At 39.9% G+C, this 17,327-nt stretch overlaps 3 protein-coding genes across 5 annotated transcripts in view; all 3 read left to right on the plus strand.

The window, feature by feature from the left end:
* The window catches only part of LOC120719129 (uridine-cytidine kinase-like 1), a 28,915-nt gene that overhangs the window by 2,947 nt on the left and 8,641 nt on the right, over positions 1–17,327 (plus strand). For all 3 annotated transcript variants that reach the window (XM_040008083.1, XM_040008082.1, XM_040008081.1), the window contains exons 2-10: positions 9,069–9,256; positions 9,462–9,568; positions 12,640–12,810; positions 13,050–13,121; positions 13,259–13,448; positions 13,550–13,611; positions 14,695–14,711; positions 14,918–15,016; positions 15,097–15,190. In XM_040008083.1, the coding sequence (XP_039864017.1) occupies positions 9,069–9,256; positions 9,462–9,568; positions 12,640–12,810; positions 13,050–13,121; positions 13,259–13,448; positions 13,550–13,611; positions 14,695–14,711; positions 14,918–15,016; positions 15,097–15,190 (1,000 nt within the window). The remainder of the gene's footprint in view (positions 1–9,068; positions 9,257–9,461; positions 9,569–12,639; positions 12,811–13,049; positions 13,122–13,258; positions 13,449–13,549; positions 13,612–14,694; positions 14,712–14,917; positions 15,017–15,096; positions 15,191–17,327) is intronic.
* LOC120719131 lies at positions 240–2,767 on the plus strand. Its single transcript, XM_040008087.1, has 2 exons — positions 240–593; positions 680–2,767. Exon 2 carries the CDS (start codon positions 1,100–1,102, stop codon positions 2,051–2,053), a length of 954 nt encoding a protein of 317 aa, XP_039864021.1. The 5' UTR covers positions 240–593; positions 680–1,099; the 3' UTR covers positions 2,054–2,767.
* Positions 2,147–8,797, plus strand: LOC120719128. The gene is made up of 2 exons (XM_040008080.1): positions 2,147–7,664; positions 7,751–8,797. The coding sequence occupies exon 1, from the start codon at positions 2,176–2,178 to the stop codon at positions 7,219–7,221; it is 5,046 nt and encodes a 1,681-aa protein (XP_039864014.1). The 5' UTR covers positions 2,147–2,175; the 3' UTR covers positions 7,222–7,664; positions 7,751–8,797.

Below are 17,327 nucleotides of genomic sequence, written 5' to 3' on the forward strand. Positions count from 1 at the left end.
CTTATGTTTAAATGTGGTTCCTGTAAATCTCAGAGCATATGATTTATATCATCTTAGTACTGAAAGAGCTCCTTCTCATCAGGATAGAGATTTTCCTCAAAGAATAAAGGTGAGCAGTCACAACAGTGAAATTTTAGTCAAAGCAAACCTAAAAAACCTACCAGCAAAACACCCCAGAGCCACAAGACCCTCTCACTTTAATATGTCTTGTTATATCTGAGGAATAGTCTAAACTTCACATTTACTGTAACTGTAACAGTTGGTGAAATGTTAGTATTTGACCACTAGGCGGAGCTCTTGTAATGATAATGTAACTAACGCATTTTATTTTGTATGTTTTATTTTTTGTGTTGAGCATGTTAACATTTTCCTTTTTTGCCTACCGGATTGGTGTAAAGTTAATTTGATACATGGAAAGTAACCAGTTAATTTTGTAAGTATAAGGTAAGGGCAGAGGTCACTTCCTGTTTTGGGAAGTAAGGTCAGAGAAGCTGCGCATGGTGACGGTCTAGCTGTGTAAAAGTCAAGCTAAGAAAGAAGAAATAAGCCCTAAGTTCCAATTACACCGGTTTGTCTACTTGCAGGCCAAAGTGGTATGTTTGTTTATATTTTGTGAATTTTATATTGTAATATGTTTTAATGCTGAAATATAATTTTCTTGTACATTTGTATTCACCAGTTCTACGGTGTACCTGTACGTTAAGAGAAGCACAGTAAACATCAGTGAAGAAGAACTCTCGTGTCTCTCGTGTATGTGTACAAGCCGGCATAGTAGAACACTCCACTGCTCCGGAGAAGGCAACGAGATGGTTGGACCGACGCTACTAGCAAGAGACGCTACTAGCAAGAGAAGCTACTAGCAAGAGAAGTATCACATGCTCCAGCAAATGCATTGAACACGTAAAGAAGCAAGCTAACAAGTGAAAGATAGTCAAGCAAGCACAAAAGTCCGTGTCTTGGAAGTAACAAAGCACTTGTAAATTGTTATCAAGCCTCAGTTCCATTTGAAATTCAAAGTGACCTTTCATATTAAGGAGCAGCTAAAATCAAGATTTATCAAGTAAATGTTAAAGTCAAGTGAAAATACTATTAAGACAACATGGCAGATGAAAATGAAGATGCAATACAGCCCACTGAAGAAGAAAGTGCTGATGATAATTTTCAAAATGATGAAAGTAAAGAGCAGACAAATGGAGAAGAAACTCCACAGTGCTCAGTATTTACTGAAGGCACACAGTCAGAAAGCTTACGCAGAAGCCAGCGCACACGCACTCTCACTGAAAAGGGACAATCCTTACAAGAAGCCAAGTTAAATGACTTGACAAACAATTTTGAGCGAGTTTACAAGAAGTGGAAATACCACATAAACTTATTTAAAAGAATGGTGAAGAGTAAAGACATTGAGTTAATACCTGAAGCTGTAAGTGTTATAGACACTAGTATGACTGACATCTGTAACATTCATGATGAGATCAGAAAAATACAAAGTCCTGATATTGAAATGCGCAGAAGATGTGATGTGTGCATGGCTATCAGTGAAACTGCCAGAGCAAAGGCTCGGTGCCTTTTAGAAGAAGATGGTGATCCAAATAGTATACCCTGGCCTGATTCAGAGTCCGTGTATGACAGCAGTTCATCCAGCGCTTCTTCAAGGATCACATATAAGTCAAGGTCTGTCTCTGGAATGTCAAAGCAATCATCTCTGGTCACACTACAACAAAGACAAGAAGCTGCAGCTGATGTAGCAGCTACAGAAGAAGTCATTAAAATAATGAAAACACAGCATCAGTGTGAGGAAGAAATCAGAGAACTTGAAGTTGAGGATGCAAGGAAAAGAGCTCAATTTCTAACTGAGAGCACCTCAATAAAGACAAGGTTAGATGAAAAGAGAAAGGAAGTGGAACTTTTGAGAGAATTGCAAAAGCGTAATGCAGCACAAGCAAGACTGAAAGTGTATGCTGAAAGTGTGAATAGTGAGGATGAAGACAAATCTCCTGTTCATTCCCAAGTAAGACAAGATAGTTCCTTCCCGCAACCAAGCTTCCAAATGTGAACTCAAAACCATTCATCCCCTCTCAAGTTAGAGCTCCGCAACAAACTGCACCTCTCCAAGCCTCTGTCCCTCAAACAGCAATTCGTAGTGCAAATGAAACGCCCTCCACTGATCTTGTAAGGATGCTCGCTGAAGCTATCACTGCAAACAGAATCCCAATCCCAGAGCCTCCAGTCTTCACAGGTGATCCACTGCAGTATAATGACTGGAAGTTGTCTTTTCAAACATTAGTTGACCGCAAGAATCTGCCAATTCAAGAAAAGCTATTCTTCCTGAGAAAGTACGTTGGAGGTTCAGCGAAGAAGGCTATTGAAGGACACTTTCTGGTTGGAACAGACACCGCTTATCATGCTGCCTGGGAGATACTCAACGACAGGTTTGGAGATCCCTTTGTGATAGGCAAATCATATCGTGACAAGATTCAGTCATGGCCAAAAATTAACAACAAAGACACTAAAGATCTACGTGACTTTGCAGATTTTCTAAGCAGTGTTGAGTCAGCCATACCTTATGTTCAAGGTTTACAAGTTTTGCATGACTGTGTGGAAAATCAGAGGATAGCTGCAAAGCTGCCTGATTGGCTAAGTGCACGGTGGAACAGAATGGTGACAGAGTTTCAAGATGAACACAGAATGTTCCCAGATTTTAGTCATTTTGTCAAATTCCTGAATAAAGAAGCAAGAATTGCATGTAATCCTATCACTTCTCTGCCTGCAATAAAGCCAACTGAACAAGACAAGCATGCATTCAAAGACAAGCCCAAAAGAAACTACATGCTGAATGCTAAGTCACTTAGTACAAGCTCTAGTGAAAGGACAAATGTCACATGTCTCTTTTGTAAGAAACCTGGTCACACGCTTCAGAAATGTCGCAAGATAATGGACAAGTCAGTTGAAGAGAGAGTAAAGTTTGTGCAGTCTGAAAAACTGTGTTTTGGTTGCCTCAAGACTGGTCATAACTCTAAGAACTGCACTTCCAGAAGTGTGTGTGACAAATGCCAAAAGCCTCACCCAACTTGTCTACATCAAGACAGAGAGAAAAGAGACAAGGAACAAAGAAAGAATAGCCAACAACAATTTAAGGCTAACCAGGAAACAGAGGTTTCTGAAGTACAAGAGCAAGTATCTAACCAAGTTACATCCAACAGAGTTGTGCAACAAAAGTCAAAAGGTTGTACTTCCTCAGTTATCCCAGTTTATGTATCCACTGTGGATGAACCAGAGAATGAAAAGTTGGTGTATGCTTTGCTCGATACTCAAAGTGACACCACTTTCATCTTGAAAGACACAGCTCAGTCGCTCAACGCCATGTTAGAGCCAGTTAAACTCAAGATTTCCACCATAACGTCCAAAACAAAAGTTGTTTCAAGCAGCAAGTTAAAGGACTTACAAGTAAGAGGCATTTACTCTGAATCGAGAATCAAACTACCAACAAGCTATACCAGAGACTACATTCCTGCTAACAGATCACATATTCCCACAAACAAAACAGCAGAGAACTGGTCACATTTGAAACATTTATCAAAGGAGATGGCTCCCAAGCTTGATTGTGAAGTTGGACTACTGATCGGATATAACTGTCCTCAAGCATTGCTCCCTCTAGCGGTGGTCAGTGGTGATCGAGACCAGCCATTTGCACAGAAATCTTTGCTTGGCTGGAGCATCATTGGCTACAGTGACTCTGAAGGTGATTGTGAAGATGAAATAGGAGTAAGCCATCGTGTTATTGTTAGACAAGTCTTGCCAGCTGTAGGACCAGCTCACAAGCTCAAAACGGAAGTTCACTTTGTAAGCAGAAACAAAGTCAAAGAAATACTTACTCCAGCCGAGATACTTAATGTGCTAGAGATGGACTTTGTTGAAAAAAGTGTTGAAGAAGAGTCAATGTCACAAGAAGATCTACTGTTTCTAGCCAAAGTAAAAGAAGGCATAAAACAAAGGCAAGATGGCCACTTTGAAATGCCACTACCCTTCAGACAAGAAAGACCTGACTTGCCAAACAACAAACTTTGTGCAGAACACAGACTGAAGTGTTTAGAAAGGCGTCTCAGAAAAGACGAGCGCTACTACAAGGACTACGTGACTTTCATGCAAGACATCATAAAGAGAGGTGACGCAGAGAAAGTGCCAGAGGCTGAGCTAAATAATCAACCAGCATGGTACATTCCTCACCATGGCGTCTACCATCCGCAGAAGCCAAATAAGATCCGCGTCGTCTTTGATTGCTCTGCAAGGTTCCAGAATACATCGCTCAACGAGCATCTCCTGTCAGGACCTGACCTCACAAATACTCTTGTTGGAGTTCTGTGTCGTTTCAGGAAAGGACGTGTAGCTGTCATGTGTGACGTGGAGCGCATGTTTCACCAGTTTCATGTTGCCCCAAAGGATCAAGATTACCTCCGATTCCTATGGTGGGAGGATGGTAACATGGAAAGGTCCACATCAGTGTTTCGCATGAGAGTCCACTTGTTTGGTGCAGCATCTTCACCAGGATGCGCAAACTTTGGATTCAAGCATGTCGCTGCGCAAGGTGAAAATAAGTTCAGTGAAGCCACGGTGAAGTTCATGCAACGCAACTTCTACGTGGACGACGGTTTGGTGAGTGTGGATTCAGTGCAAGAAGCTATTCAACTTGTAAAGGAAGCTAGAGAACTGTGTGCCACGGGTAAGCTGCACCTGCACAAGTTCATTAGCAACAGCAAGGAAGTGATTGCTGCTATCCCAAAGGAAGAATGTGTAGCAGGAGCAACTGATCTGGATCTGGCACTAGGAGAGCCAAAGATAGAAAGAGCCTTAGGGGTCCAATGGTGTGTAAGCTCAGACACCTTTCAATTCAGAGTGATTGTAAAGAATAACCCCTTCACTAGAAGAGGAGTGCTCTCGACAGTGGCCTCAATATTCGACCCACTTGGATTCGTCGCTCCGTTCATTTTAGTTGGTAAGAAACTCCTCCAAAGAATGTGTCAGGAAAAGCTGGACTGGGACGAGCCGCTTCCAGAAGATCTCAAGCCTCAATGGGAAGCTTGGCTCAGAGACCTCCAGAACCTGTCCTCCATAAAGATATCACGTTGTTATGTCCCATCAACATCTGACCAAGTGAAGCAGTATGAGTTACACAGCTTTTCTGATGCCAGTGTAACCGGTTATGGTGTGTGCTCATACTTGAGAACAGTGACCAAGTTTGGAGAAGTACAGTGCACTCTTGTGATGGGTAAAGCAAGAGTCGCTCCTACTAAAGTGACAACCATCCCAAGATTGGAGCTTTCTGCGGCTGTAGTAGCTACGAGAGCAGCTGACTTTCTAAAGAGAGAATTGGAGATCCAAAATATTCAGGAGTACTACTGGACTGATTCCAAAGTTGTCCTTGGTTATATTAACAACGACGCAAGGCGCTTTCATGTATTCGTTGCTAACAGAATACAGAGAATCAGATCAAGTACAGAACCAAGTCAATGGCAATACGTTGCCTCTGAACAAAATCCTGCAGATCACGCGTCACGTGGAGTCATGACAAAAGAACTAGTACAGTCCAACTGGTTCACAGGACCAAGTTTTTTATGGCAAAAGGAACTACCACAAGAAGATGCTAAAGTGAAAGAGATCAGTATCGAAGATCCAGAACTCAAAGTCACAACAGTATTCGCAGTTAAGGCAAAAGAAGAGAAATCCATTTTAGAACGACTGGAAAAATTCTCAGATTGGATGAGAGTTGTGAAAGCAATAGCAAGATTAAGACGACGTGTAAAGTATGCAAAGAACTCAAAGGAAATGTCCAATGAAAGTACTACGTTGGAAGAAAGGAAAGAAGCCGAGGAGTTCATCATACAGACAGTTCAACAAGAAGCATTTGGAAAGGAAATTAAGATCATAAAGGATAAGGAGGAAGTCAGACCATCTCACTCAAAGCTACTTCAGTTAAGTCCATTCCTTGATCAACACAATATCTTGAGGGTCGGAGGAAGACTTACAAAAGCATCAATCCATCCCAACATCAAACATCCAGCCATTCTGCCAAAGAAACATCATGTGTCGCACCTGCTCATCAAACATTTTCATGAGAAGACGCATCATCAAGGCCGAGGGATGACAGTAAATGAGATACGGTCCAATGGCATATGGGTAATTGGCTGCAGTACTGAAGTATCGTCATTTATATACAAATGTGTCAAATGTAGAAAGTACAGGAAAGGCAATCAAGAACAAAGGATGGGCGACCTGCCACCAGAAAGACTGGAAGCTACCCCTCCATTTACATACAGCGGTATGGACTGCTTCGGACCATTCTGTGTAAAAGAAGGGAGGAAAGACTTGAAGAGATATGGACTCTTGTTTACATGTATGTGCTCGAGAGCTATACATATAGAAGTTCTAGATGATCTCAGTGCAGACTGTTTTCTCAATGCACTCCGTTGTTTCATAGCAATACGTGGCAACGTAGGTCAGCTGCATTGTGATCAAGGCACCAATTTTATCGGTGCAAGAAACGAGCTTCTAACGCAAGCAACTCAAGAGAAAGTCAAAGAGCTGGGAATAACTTTCGTTTTCAATCCACCTGCTTCTAGCCACATGGGAGGAGTCTGGGAGAGGCAGATTCGGACAATAAGAAATGTTCTGAAATCCATTCTTGACCAGTCAGCTTCAAGATTAGACACTTCATCATTGAGAACGTTCATGTATGAAGCTATGGCAATAGTAAACAGTCGACCACTAACGGTAGAGTCTATCAACGATCCTGTAGGACTGGAGCCGTTGACACCCAACCATATTTTGACGATGAAGTCAGCAGTGATCTCACCACCACCTGGAGAATTCGCTAAAGAAGATCTCTACCTCCAGAAAAGATGGAAACGAGTACAATATTTGGCGAATGTATTTTGGACAAGGTGGAGAAAGGAATATCTGTTAAACCTGCAACAGAGAAGCAAATGGAATAAAAACAGAAGAAATGCAAAAATAAATGACATTGTGTTATTACAAGAAGACTGTCTTCCAAGAAATCAATGGAAACTCGCCAAAGTTGTGGAAGTCACTCCAGGAGCTGACGGCAGAGTCAGAAAAGTTAAGCTTCTCATCGGTGACTCTACTAGAGACAATAAGGGGAAGCACACAACTAAGACGATTTTAGAGAGACCCATACATAAGACTATACTTTTACTTGAAGCAGAGTAAAGACTCAACATAATGTTTAATGATTAACCTTCGCTAAGTTCATTGTTGGGTCAAATTCCTTTAGGATCACACATGCTGTTGCGATAGTGTGATGGTGGGAGTGTAACAGTTGGTGAAATGTTAGTATTTGACCACTAGGCGGAGCTCTTGTAATGATAATGTAACTAACGCATTTTATTTTGTATGTTTTATTTTTTGTGTTGAGCATGTTAACATTTTCCTTTTTTGCCTACCGGATTGGTGTAAAGTTAATTTGATACATGGAAAGTAACCAGTTAATTTTGTAAGTATAAGGTAAGGGCAGAGGTCACTTCCTGTTTTGGGAAGTAAGGTCAGAGAAGCTGCGCATGGTGACGGTCTAGCTGTGTAAAAGTCAAGCTAAGAAAGAAGAAATAAGCCCTAAGTTCCAATTACACCGGTTTGTCTACTTGCAGGCCAAAGTGGTATGTTTGTTTATATTTTGTGAATTTTATATTGTAATATGTTTTAATGCTGAAATATAATTTTCTTGTACATTTGTATTCACCAGTTCTACGGTGTACCTGTACGTTAAGAGAAGCACAGTAAACATCAGTGAAGAAGAACTCTCGTGTCTCTCGTGTATGTGTACAAGCCGGCATAGTAACCGTATACAAAGAAAAGCTGTGATTTCTTGCAATGTGAGAATCCACTCTCCTCCAGTCCTTGGGCAAGACACTAACCCCAAGTTCCTCTCTGATCAGTCTGAGTATGAATGTGTGAGAACGTTAGATAGAAAGCACTTACATACAAAAGAACGGGTGAATGAGGCATGTTGTATGAAGTGCTTAAAGTGCTCAGATAGACAGAAAAGTTCTGGGTTACATTTTTAAATGTTCTTGATTTGTATTGTAATGAAAGTTGTATTTTTTTTTAAAGTTGTGCCAAAATGTCATGCAGTCAAAAGTGCAGCAGATGTCCTTAAACTGCTATTACAGAAAAACTGGATGTGGATATGAGATTTTACATCCTCAGTGATCAACAGCAGAGCTCATAAACAGTAATGTGTTTGCGTAAAGGGACAAAACTCTTTTCTGCTTGCACAGCAGGTGTTGGCATTCTAGAAATTGTATCTTGCTGTTGTTGTTTTTGACCATGAGCTCCACATTTTTTAGTAAAATATTTAAACAGGATGTTTAAGGATGGTTGGCTATGGTACAGATTTAATGCTTTCTAAATTCAGAATTATTGGAAGAAAAGAACTAATTAACTTTAATATGTATAAATGTATAATTTAATTTGTATTTGTTTGTTTGTATTCCTATGAATGTGTAGGTATGAATGTACATGTATGTGTATATGTGGCCAGCTGCATTTCTATTCAAGCATAAATTTGAGTTGCTTCTGTACAATTAGTTAATATATCCTCCTGAGAACTGAGGAACTTGAACTTTTTTTGTGATTTCCTTCCTCTTTGGAGCTAAGAGAGGCCACCCAAAAACATGAGATATCAATGGAAAGCCCCAAGATGTCCTCTATTTACTACATTAAGACTTAGTAAGCTAGCTTAAATAAGTCAAAAGATACAGACCAAATCAATTCAATCCATCTATCTCTATTGAAGACGCCATAAGTTTTAGCTAACCTTTAACTCTTAAGACCATAAGCACAAAAAAATACGTGTTAGTGATGTTAGTGTTAGCACTGTGTGTGACTGTAAATTAAGTATTTTCAAAATAAATATACATTTGCATTAGAAATCAGAGAATACAGACGACATCATTTGCTATAATAACTCCATAGGCCTAGCTGTGACAGTTTCCCTCCTGTTCCTTCCATGGATCGTTTGTTCAGGCTGTGACCTGCCCTGCTGTTTGCTGTTTTTGCAGTGGGAGCGGGGAGGACTCGTTGGACCGCCTCCTGCCCTCGGCCGGGGCCCCTCGCAGGAAGAGCGCTACCTCGCTGAGTAAAACAGAGCCTCCTCTGCTCCGCACAGGCACACGCACCATCTACACCGCTGGCCGCCCGCCCTGGTATGACGAGCACGGCGCTCAGTCAAAAGAGGCCTTTGTCATTGGTACGACACTCACTGATGATGTTGTTTGTCCTCCAGACTGCCAAGTCGTGGCTTTGAGCTGCAGAAGCTGTCCTTAATGTCCTATTCTCTCATATTATACCCATAAACATTTTAGTGCTATCACACATGCATACCAGCAGACAACATTAGACACACTCTGAAAAACACACATAATGGGCCTTTGAAATGCTGTGTGGATCTGCAGGGCTGTGTGGGGGCAGCGCCTCAGGGAAGACCACCGTAGCCAATAAGATCATTGAGGCCCTGGATGTGCCGTGGGTTGTGCTACTGTCGATGGATTCTTTCTACAAGGTGATGCCTGTTTGTGTTTTTTGTCTTTATCGATTTGGTAATTATTACAGATTATCTGTTGGCTTGTTAAAGGAAGAAATGATCTATGTGCAGAGAAAATCTTTCGGTAATCTTAGGAGCTTTTCCATCACAGACTCGAAGTAATCACTGTACTGCTGTCACTTGATTTAATAAGAGGTTGTGGTTTTGCCTTAAAATTACAGCCTTCGAATGACAGACTATTCATGTGCCGCAGCAGTGAAAATGAACCTACAGAGACCTGCAGGGGAAAAGGAACAGAGAACAATGGAGTAACATATTTCTGTTTAGGCGGAACCTGGAACAAAATCCACTGTAAGAACATCAATTAAACTTCATGTAAATCACCCAGTGTATACTAAACAAGAAAGAGTTTGAGGTTTCCACCAAGACTAAAAATTCCCTCCACAGCCTTTATGAATTGAGTTTCTGGATCCAAAAGTATATCTCACAGTTTTTATTTTAATATGTGTAAAGAAGTCTCATTAACAAAACCCTGAATCCATATTTCTAGGTGAAACTAAGCCACACCACTAGTAAAATTTTCATGTAAATTTGTTTTAGAACTTTTTGTGTAATCCTGACAACAAACAGAGCCAATCGCATAACTTTCTTGGTAGAGGTAATCAATTTGAGTCCCAGCAGGAAACCAACATATTAGGCTGTTTGTTAAATCTTCAGAAAAGATGTCAGATTAATTGAAAATTTCCATCCATGCTCTAAACTGGCATGTAACTGATACAGTGCATATTTTGTTTAGACAGTAGATTGTCCTCCATCTTGTTCAAACACAGAAAGTTCCCATTTGATGCTTAAGCCAAAACAAGTCATTATACGATCCACCATACTGTCTACACAGGATTATGGACCTATCCTGTAGGTTCATGCTGTCGCTAATGCTATAAACCACTGGATGCGCTCTACCACAGCGCCACGTGCTATTCATTACTGCAAACAGCTACGGCTCTCACCAGCTGTGAGTTACACAGTCAACAGTCCAGAAAGCACCCACTGATCTGTGATCTGTGTTTGTTTTCATAGACTCAACTTCTTTAGTTGAGATCAGTTGGGAAAACATAATCATTACAGATAGAGAGTCATAACAAGTTCCTCAGACCAACTTTTTTCTTGTAAGCCGCACACTCATAAGCAGAGATGTTCAGTCCTCTATAAGACTTTAAATCTTGCTCATGTTTCCAGTTATTTTTGTGCATTGTGGGTGTTTTTTTGAGGGAAAGACTGTAACTATTTGCTCTGCTGCAAAGGAACTCTTGATCTCAATTAAATTGGTCACATAAATAAATCTTAAGTTAGTAAATTACAAAGAGAAATGTTAATATTTATGTTTTCTGTCCCAGTGTTCAGAACCACATAATAAAAAAAATATTCATCACCATCACAGAGACACGAACCAATTATTTTGAATAAATCACATAAACTGTTATCAGGTTTAACATCTTAAAATGTGGTTTAGCCAAGAAGATGTATCAAAAGTATAATTTCATCTTTTGTTGATAGAGTCCAACATTTTAGAAACTGCAAATGTTTGTTGTCTTGTAGAGTTTAAAGGATCAGTAAAAGAAAAATTGTAGTTTGTTCGTTTATTTCTTAAATAAAATACATAGAAAATGTTAATTACCACTAACTTTCCAAATGGTAATTGAGCTAATCCACCACCCCTGCCATCCAGCATTAAATCAGTGCCATTGATTATTAAATTTGGATTTTTGAGCCCAGTAAATAATATTCCCGTCTTTATGCCACGGTCGGCAAGGTCTGTCATCTCAGTTGTGGGCAAATAAAGGCTATCTCATCTCATCAACATCATCAAATCTTCCCACTGCGCAAAGTGACATCAGAGTGACGTCTTTTATGTGTCAATTTTGGACGTCAAATTTTGGGCCACTGAAGGAGTTGTTTTGTAATGACAGGCAACGTCTTTTTTTTCTACATCTACTGAACATGTAGTGTTGATGTCCATAGGACCTTCGTGTACAGTCTATTTGTAGTCCCGATGTGGTCATTGTGGACCACTTTTCAACGTCAAACTTAGACACATTTTACACGCCGTTTTTTTTCGTTGCATCTTAAGGCTTTTTAGTCCCATGTGTCCAGAGGGTGGAGGACATGTTTTCTATAGGCTACCAGTTGATTTTTGTTTACACCTTTATTATTACCATTACATTTATTAATAATGTAAATTGCCTGCACCTATCATAGACGTCCAGATGAAGTCCAAAGTTCAAATGTTGACGTCCAAGCTGGGTCATGGTTGGACGTCCAAATTGTAGACCTAGTTTGGTTGTGTGTAGTTGTCCAGAACTAGTTGTTGACCAACGGACCCAATATAGATCTGAACGTCTATCCGACGTCCAATGTTTAGTGGGATCAGTAAATTAAGACAAAATCAGGTATGCTGAAGTCTTACTTCTCTCTTCTGCATCCACAGACAAAGGTATCAGCTAATTAATAATATAATCTAAAAGTAATAACACAACTTCACAGAAGAAAATCTGCCGTTACAATTAACAGCACAGCAATCTGTAGTTTTTGTCAGATAATTGCATTAATAAGAAGGCACCAATGCAATTGAGACGTCCATCTCAGTGACTGGCTGAGCTGAAATGAAGTCTCAGTCAGATGGTCCACGTTCCTAACTTTAGGCGTTAGCAAAGGATAAACGGGTCAGTTTTTGAAAAATTCACCCTCACTACACTTGTCACAAATGGGTACATTAACTTAAAACATCAAAGCTGTGTTTTGTGCCAGAGTTAAAACATTATTTGAATTCTGTTAAGTTCCGTATTTTAACTTTGGAGTCTATGAGGACTGACTTGTTTGCAGAGCCTAAAGAAGTCATTGGCCATTAGAAGAAGTGCAGTTGTTAGCATTATAATAAAACTGCATTTTCAGCCCAGGAGTTTAATGGTTCATATTTGTGGTAATAAGCTGATCTAAATGATAAAATAAACCCTCATTTAAAATTCTTTAAATAGTTAATCAAGTTAATGAGGAAGATCCTCTGAAATTCATCTTTATTTTGTGTCTTTCAGGTTTTATCCCCCGAGGAGCAGGCTCTGGCCGCAAAGAACGACTACAACTTTGACCACCCGGGAGCATTTGACTTTGAGCTGCTGGTTTCCACCCTGAGAAAACTGAAGCAGGGCAAGAGTGTGAAGATCCCGGTGTATGATTTCACCACACACATGAGACATAAAGACTGGGTGAGTTTGGTTTTTATTGCTTTAAAGGAACCTCAGTGTTGATTATGCCAAAGATGAGATGGACCAGAAAGAACCCCAGTGTTGAGGCAGCATTCAAAGCTGAAAATGTATTAAACTTAAATGAAATTTAAATTTTTAAAAACTATGTGTCAAAGTGACACACTGCACCTTTAATCTTATAAAAGCTCAAACGACTGCTTTCTTCTTTAAAGACTCGACTTTCCCTCCTCTTCTTGCAGAAAAATGTGTACGGTGCCAGTGTGATCATTTTTGAAGGAATTATGTCCTTTGCAGACAAAGAGCTTCTTCAGGTAAGACAGTGCATTCTTTTATTTCCTTTCTTTTGAAGAATTCTTGAGTGAAGCAGACTAATCATCACCAGGAATTGTTTGTGCAGCTGCTTGGCTGAAATGAGCATTATTGAACTGTTGGCTCTTCGCACCTGCAGCTCCTGGATATGAAAATCTTTGTGGACGCAGACTCAGACATTCGGCTCGTCCGCCGGCTCCGCAGAGACATCACAGAGCGTGGACGGGACATTGAAGGCGTAATCAAGCAATACAACAAGTTTGTGAAACCAGCCTTTGAGCAGTACATCGAACCAACCATGAGGCTGGCAGATATTGTTGTACCAAGAGGTGAGTCAGACAGGCCTCGTCTTTCCTAAAGACCACCTAAACTAAAATGTTTGGACATATTTGTTAACACTGGCTGTTCTCGGCTTTTTGTTCCCTCCAAGGTGGTGGGAATATGGTGGCCATTGATCTGATTGTCCAGCATGTTCACAGCCAGCTGGAGGAGGTGAGTCACCAAATCGCTCCGTATACTTGAGAGCATGGTGCCACCATGTGTCTGAAGGCTGAAACATGCAGACTCCCAATTCTTTGTGGGATAAGTGGCATCGGAAGAAAATACATCGAGCAAGCTTTCACATTTTTAACCCTTTAACTTTGAAAAATATTGCCAGCAAACTGAATTAAAAACACAAAACCTGAGATTTGTTGATTTTACAAGTGTTATGTGTGTAGCCATGTGACCTCTACTGTTGTTCAAAAGCCAGTGAAAAGTCCTGCAGTTGTAGTGGACGAAATGTTCCTTTATTGTGATGAACATGCTGAATCAGTCGAATGTGGCTCATCCTGAAAACATTAAAAGCTGTATATGTGTTTGAGTCACATATGATAAAATCCTCAGTGCCCTGCTGTTTTAATAAATTATCTATTCAATTAAAAAAATAATTAGGAACAAATGTACTCAGTAACTAAAACGAAAAACAAAGACTAGATGTGAATGTCGATTTTAGTTATCAAAATGCAAAGACAGAAGGAAACCAACTAAAATCATACAGGACTCTGCCAAAGTCTTGAGCCGTCCCTCATTTTTTTTGGTGTTTAAATGCAAAAGAGCTGCAGTGATTTATTGAAACATGCAAACATACAGTATATAAGGCAGAAATAGAGTTTGTACAGTTCTAATGCATGCACGTGCAAAATATTTGGTGTGACCACCTTTATTCTTGAGCACAGCCTGAACTCCTGAAGCTTTTTCTTTAGGAATAGTTTTCCAAGGTTCTTGAGGGACATTCAAAACTCTTGATTGGATTTTGGCAGCCTTTTTGTTTTGTTCTGTGTCAAGATGATTCCACACTGCTTCGGTAATGTTGAGGTCCCGGCTGTGGGGAGGCCGATCCAGGACTGAAAGTGTTTTATTTTGGTTTTTCTATCCAAGTGTGCTTTTGCTGCATTAGCAGTGTCAGGGCAGGATATTAAAAGGGTTTTTTTTTAAATAGGAAAAACAGCATCACCATCCTTATCTTCTGAAACATTATTTTTTCCTCTACTATTATTTTCATTTATCGTCTCTCTCTGTCCTCCCTTTATGCAGCGTGAACTCAGTGTCAGGTATGCTGATACATATTTTCACTTCTGTGACTTTGGTCGGCTTATTGTAATTGGAAATTTTATATTCCAACTGTGTCCTCTATGGCTTCCACACTGTGCCCCATCTGCCCTCTCTGAAAACTCCCTGCCGCCTCAGAATCTCTTTTCTCTGATAGTGTGTCGGACTAACAAAGTTAAACCTTCTGATCTGATCTGCTTTGTCTCAGGGCACTCCTGGCCTCTGCCCAGCAGACGCAGCCGTTGCCCCAGACGCTCAGTGTCCTCGAGAGTACGCCGCAGGTCAGGGGCCTGCACACCATCATCAGGTAGTGACATGTGATCATGATGTCCTTCCTGCAGTCCTATAATTTGAAATTTAAAAACGTTTTGATTCCCTCCGCCGCAGGAACAAAGAAACCAGCCGAGACGAGTTTATCTTCTACTCAAAGAGGTTAATGCGGCTTCTCATAGAGCATGCTCTAACATTTCTACCATCTCAGGTGAGTAATCTTGGTTTGAATATCTAGAATCATTACTTTTTATTAATATGATTACCCTTGCATGAAAAGAGTTGCTCATAGTGATTAAAACAAACAAAACAAACAAAAAAACAGTAATTAATTCCCTCCAAATCTCTTGAGTTTCTCATATTTTAATTCATAGTTTTGGTTTCAAGCTGACTGCATTTTGAAGCTTTAACATTAGCGTTTTGGCCCCCACCGTGTTGGTTTTTTTTTTAGAGCCACAAGTTACCTTGCATGGATAAAAGGGCTTGAGAAACAACATACCAGATAATTAATCCTAAATACACTCACCAAAACTGAATAACAAACTACTGGGATGTTCTTGACTACACAGCAAGCCATAATATTAGTCAGGTTATCAATCAAAATGCTCCAAAAGTCACCAACGGCACACACAGTGAAGCGAAGTGTTGTGATGAGTCTGACAGGTACCGTTTGGCTGCCTGTAAATCAGCGCAGCCAAATCTTTTACTCAATCATCCTGGTGGGTGACTTATAAAAAAGTCACCTGTCTCAGAGTTTTTGGAAGAGTCAAAACTATCCGTAGAGCCCAAAAAGCTTTTTTTAAAGCTGTAAAGTTGGACATTTTAAAATGGGAGTGTAAGGGGATTTACTCGTTTTGCACCCAGCCTCAAGTGGTCACTAAAGGAACTGCAGTTTTTGCACCCCTCAATGGACACAAACACGGCAACAACAACAAAGTTGCAATGTGCCTGCTGGATGTATGAAAGTGCAATACATGTGTTCCTTTAAATAGTCAAACTAAGTATGTTATTAAAACATAATCTGAATTTTACATTTCATGTTTCGTAAGTCGGCTGTATCAATTAAAAAAGTAAAATAAGCCACGGTGAACCCTGTCGGCTCCCAAATTTCAGTGATGCCTGTCACTGTCATGCAAACAAGAAGTTTTGTCTGTAACTATAGCGTTATGTTCCACATACTGTGTATGAAAACCACTTCATCTTCATATTCTATCATGACAAAACAGCTGTAAAGCTTTTTGCGATTATTTTTCTTTCTTAAGATTTTTTTTTTATTACATCTTTGATTCACTGAACTGCAGACAACCCTGTTTTCACTTTTTTCATCCTCATACCTTCTACTGTTTGCCTAGCGGTTAACAACCAAAACCACTTAACAGAACATATAATTATTTCTCTGAAAATGTACTTGTGTTAAAGCTAAGTGAACACTATTTATGTTGAATTGAGGAATGAAAAGCTGCCCTTTTTGATGTGAACTCTTGTAATAAAACTTGTTAGGCTTACTGAGTAAAGCACCTCATTAGAGCCCCCTTCACAGTTAGCTCATGCATGTTAGTCATATTATCCAGAGGGCATGTTTCATACTTCACATTCTAAATCTGCTGACTTTACCTTTCTGCATAATGAGCTGATATTATTAGCTTCTCCTCAGTCACATAAAACAGTAACAATTAATTTCACTGGGGATTTTCTTTTTTTTCCCTTTTTTCTTTTTTCTGGCAAGGAAAGCAACACAGAAATATGATAGAACTTGAAGTGGCCCCATTATGCCCATTTGCACCTCCAGGTTTTTATATTTGGATTTCTGAGGAGTAGCTTTGCATAATTCACATTTTAAAAATAAACTTTTTTTTAAGGGATTGAAGAGCCTAGGTGCAGCTCAAATCCCTTAAAATCAAATCTTCAAAGCTACTCTCTCTTGGCTGCCCCTTGTGAACAAAATCTTTTATATCAGGTGGGCGTGGCTTCTGTGCGGACCAAAGCTTCTTGCTAGTTAGAGCTGTGTGCATGAGATGACCATGTGAGGGATTTCTGTTTTCACTGCCATCACACAGAGTGACGAAAAAAAAAGAAAACTGCCTTACACTGAGTGTGTGAAGCTTGAGCTTTTGATTCATAGGGATTACCTACTGAAAAAGAAACTAAATAAGTCACTTTGATACTCATTACAGCAAAAATAAATAAATAAATAAATCTGAGAACTCTTGTGCAAATGTAGTGTTTGTGTTAAAGATCAGGTTTATATTTGTGTATTTTTTCTTTAGTGCCACTTTTTTATGTCGGTGTGTTTGTTTGTGGGGTGTTTGGTGTGTAATAAAACATCATTTCTTCTTCTGCCTTTGCAG

Source organism: Simochromis diagramma, unplaced genomic scaffold (assembly GCF_900408965.1).
Source record: "Simochromis diagramma unplaced genomic scaffold, fSimDia1.1 OVJJ01000545.1, whole genome shotgun sequence".
NCBI classification, from domain to species: Eukaryota; Metazoa; Chordata; class Actinopteri; order Cichliformes; family Cichlidae; genus Simochromis; species Simochromis diagramma.

Excerpts from the sequence above, each read along its gene's own strand:
- LOC120719131 (XM_040008087.1), top strand. The coding sequence starts at position 1,100 with ATGGCAGATGAAAATGAAGATGCAATACAGCCCACTGAAGAAGAAAGT.
- LOC120719128 (XM_040008080.1), top strand. The coding sequence starts at position 2,176 with ATGCTCGCTGAAGCTATCACTGCAAACAGAATCCCAATCCCAGAGCCT.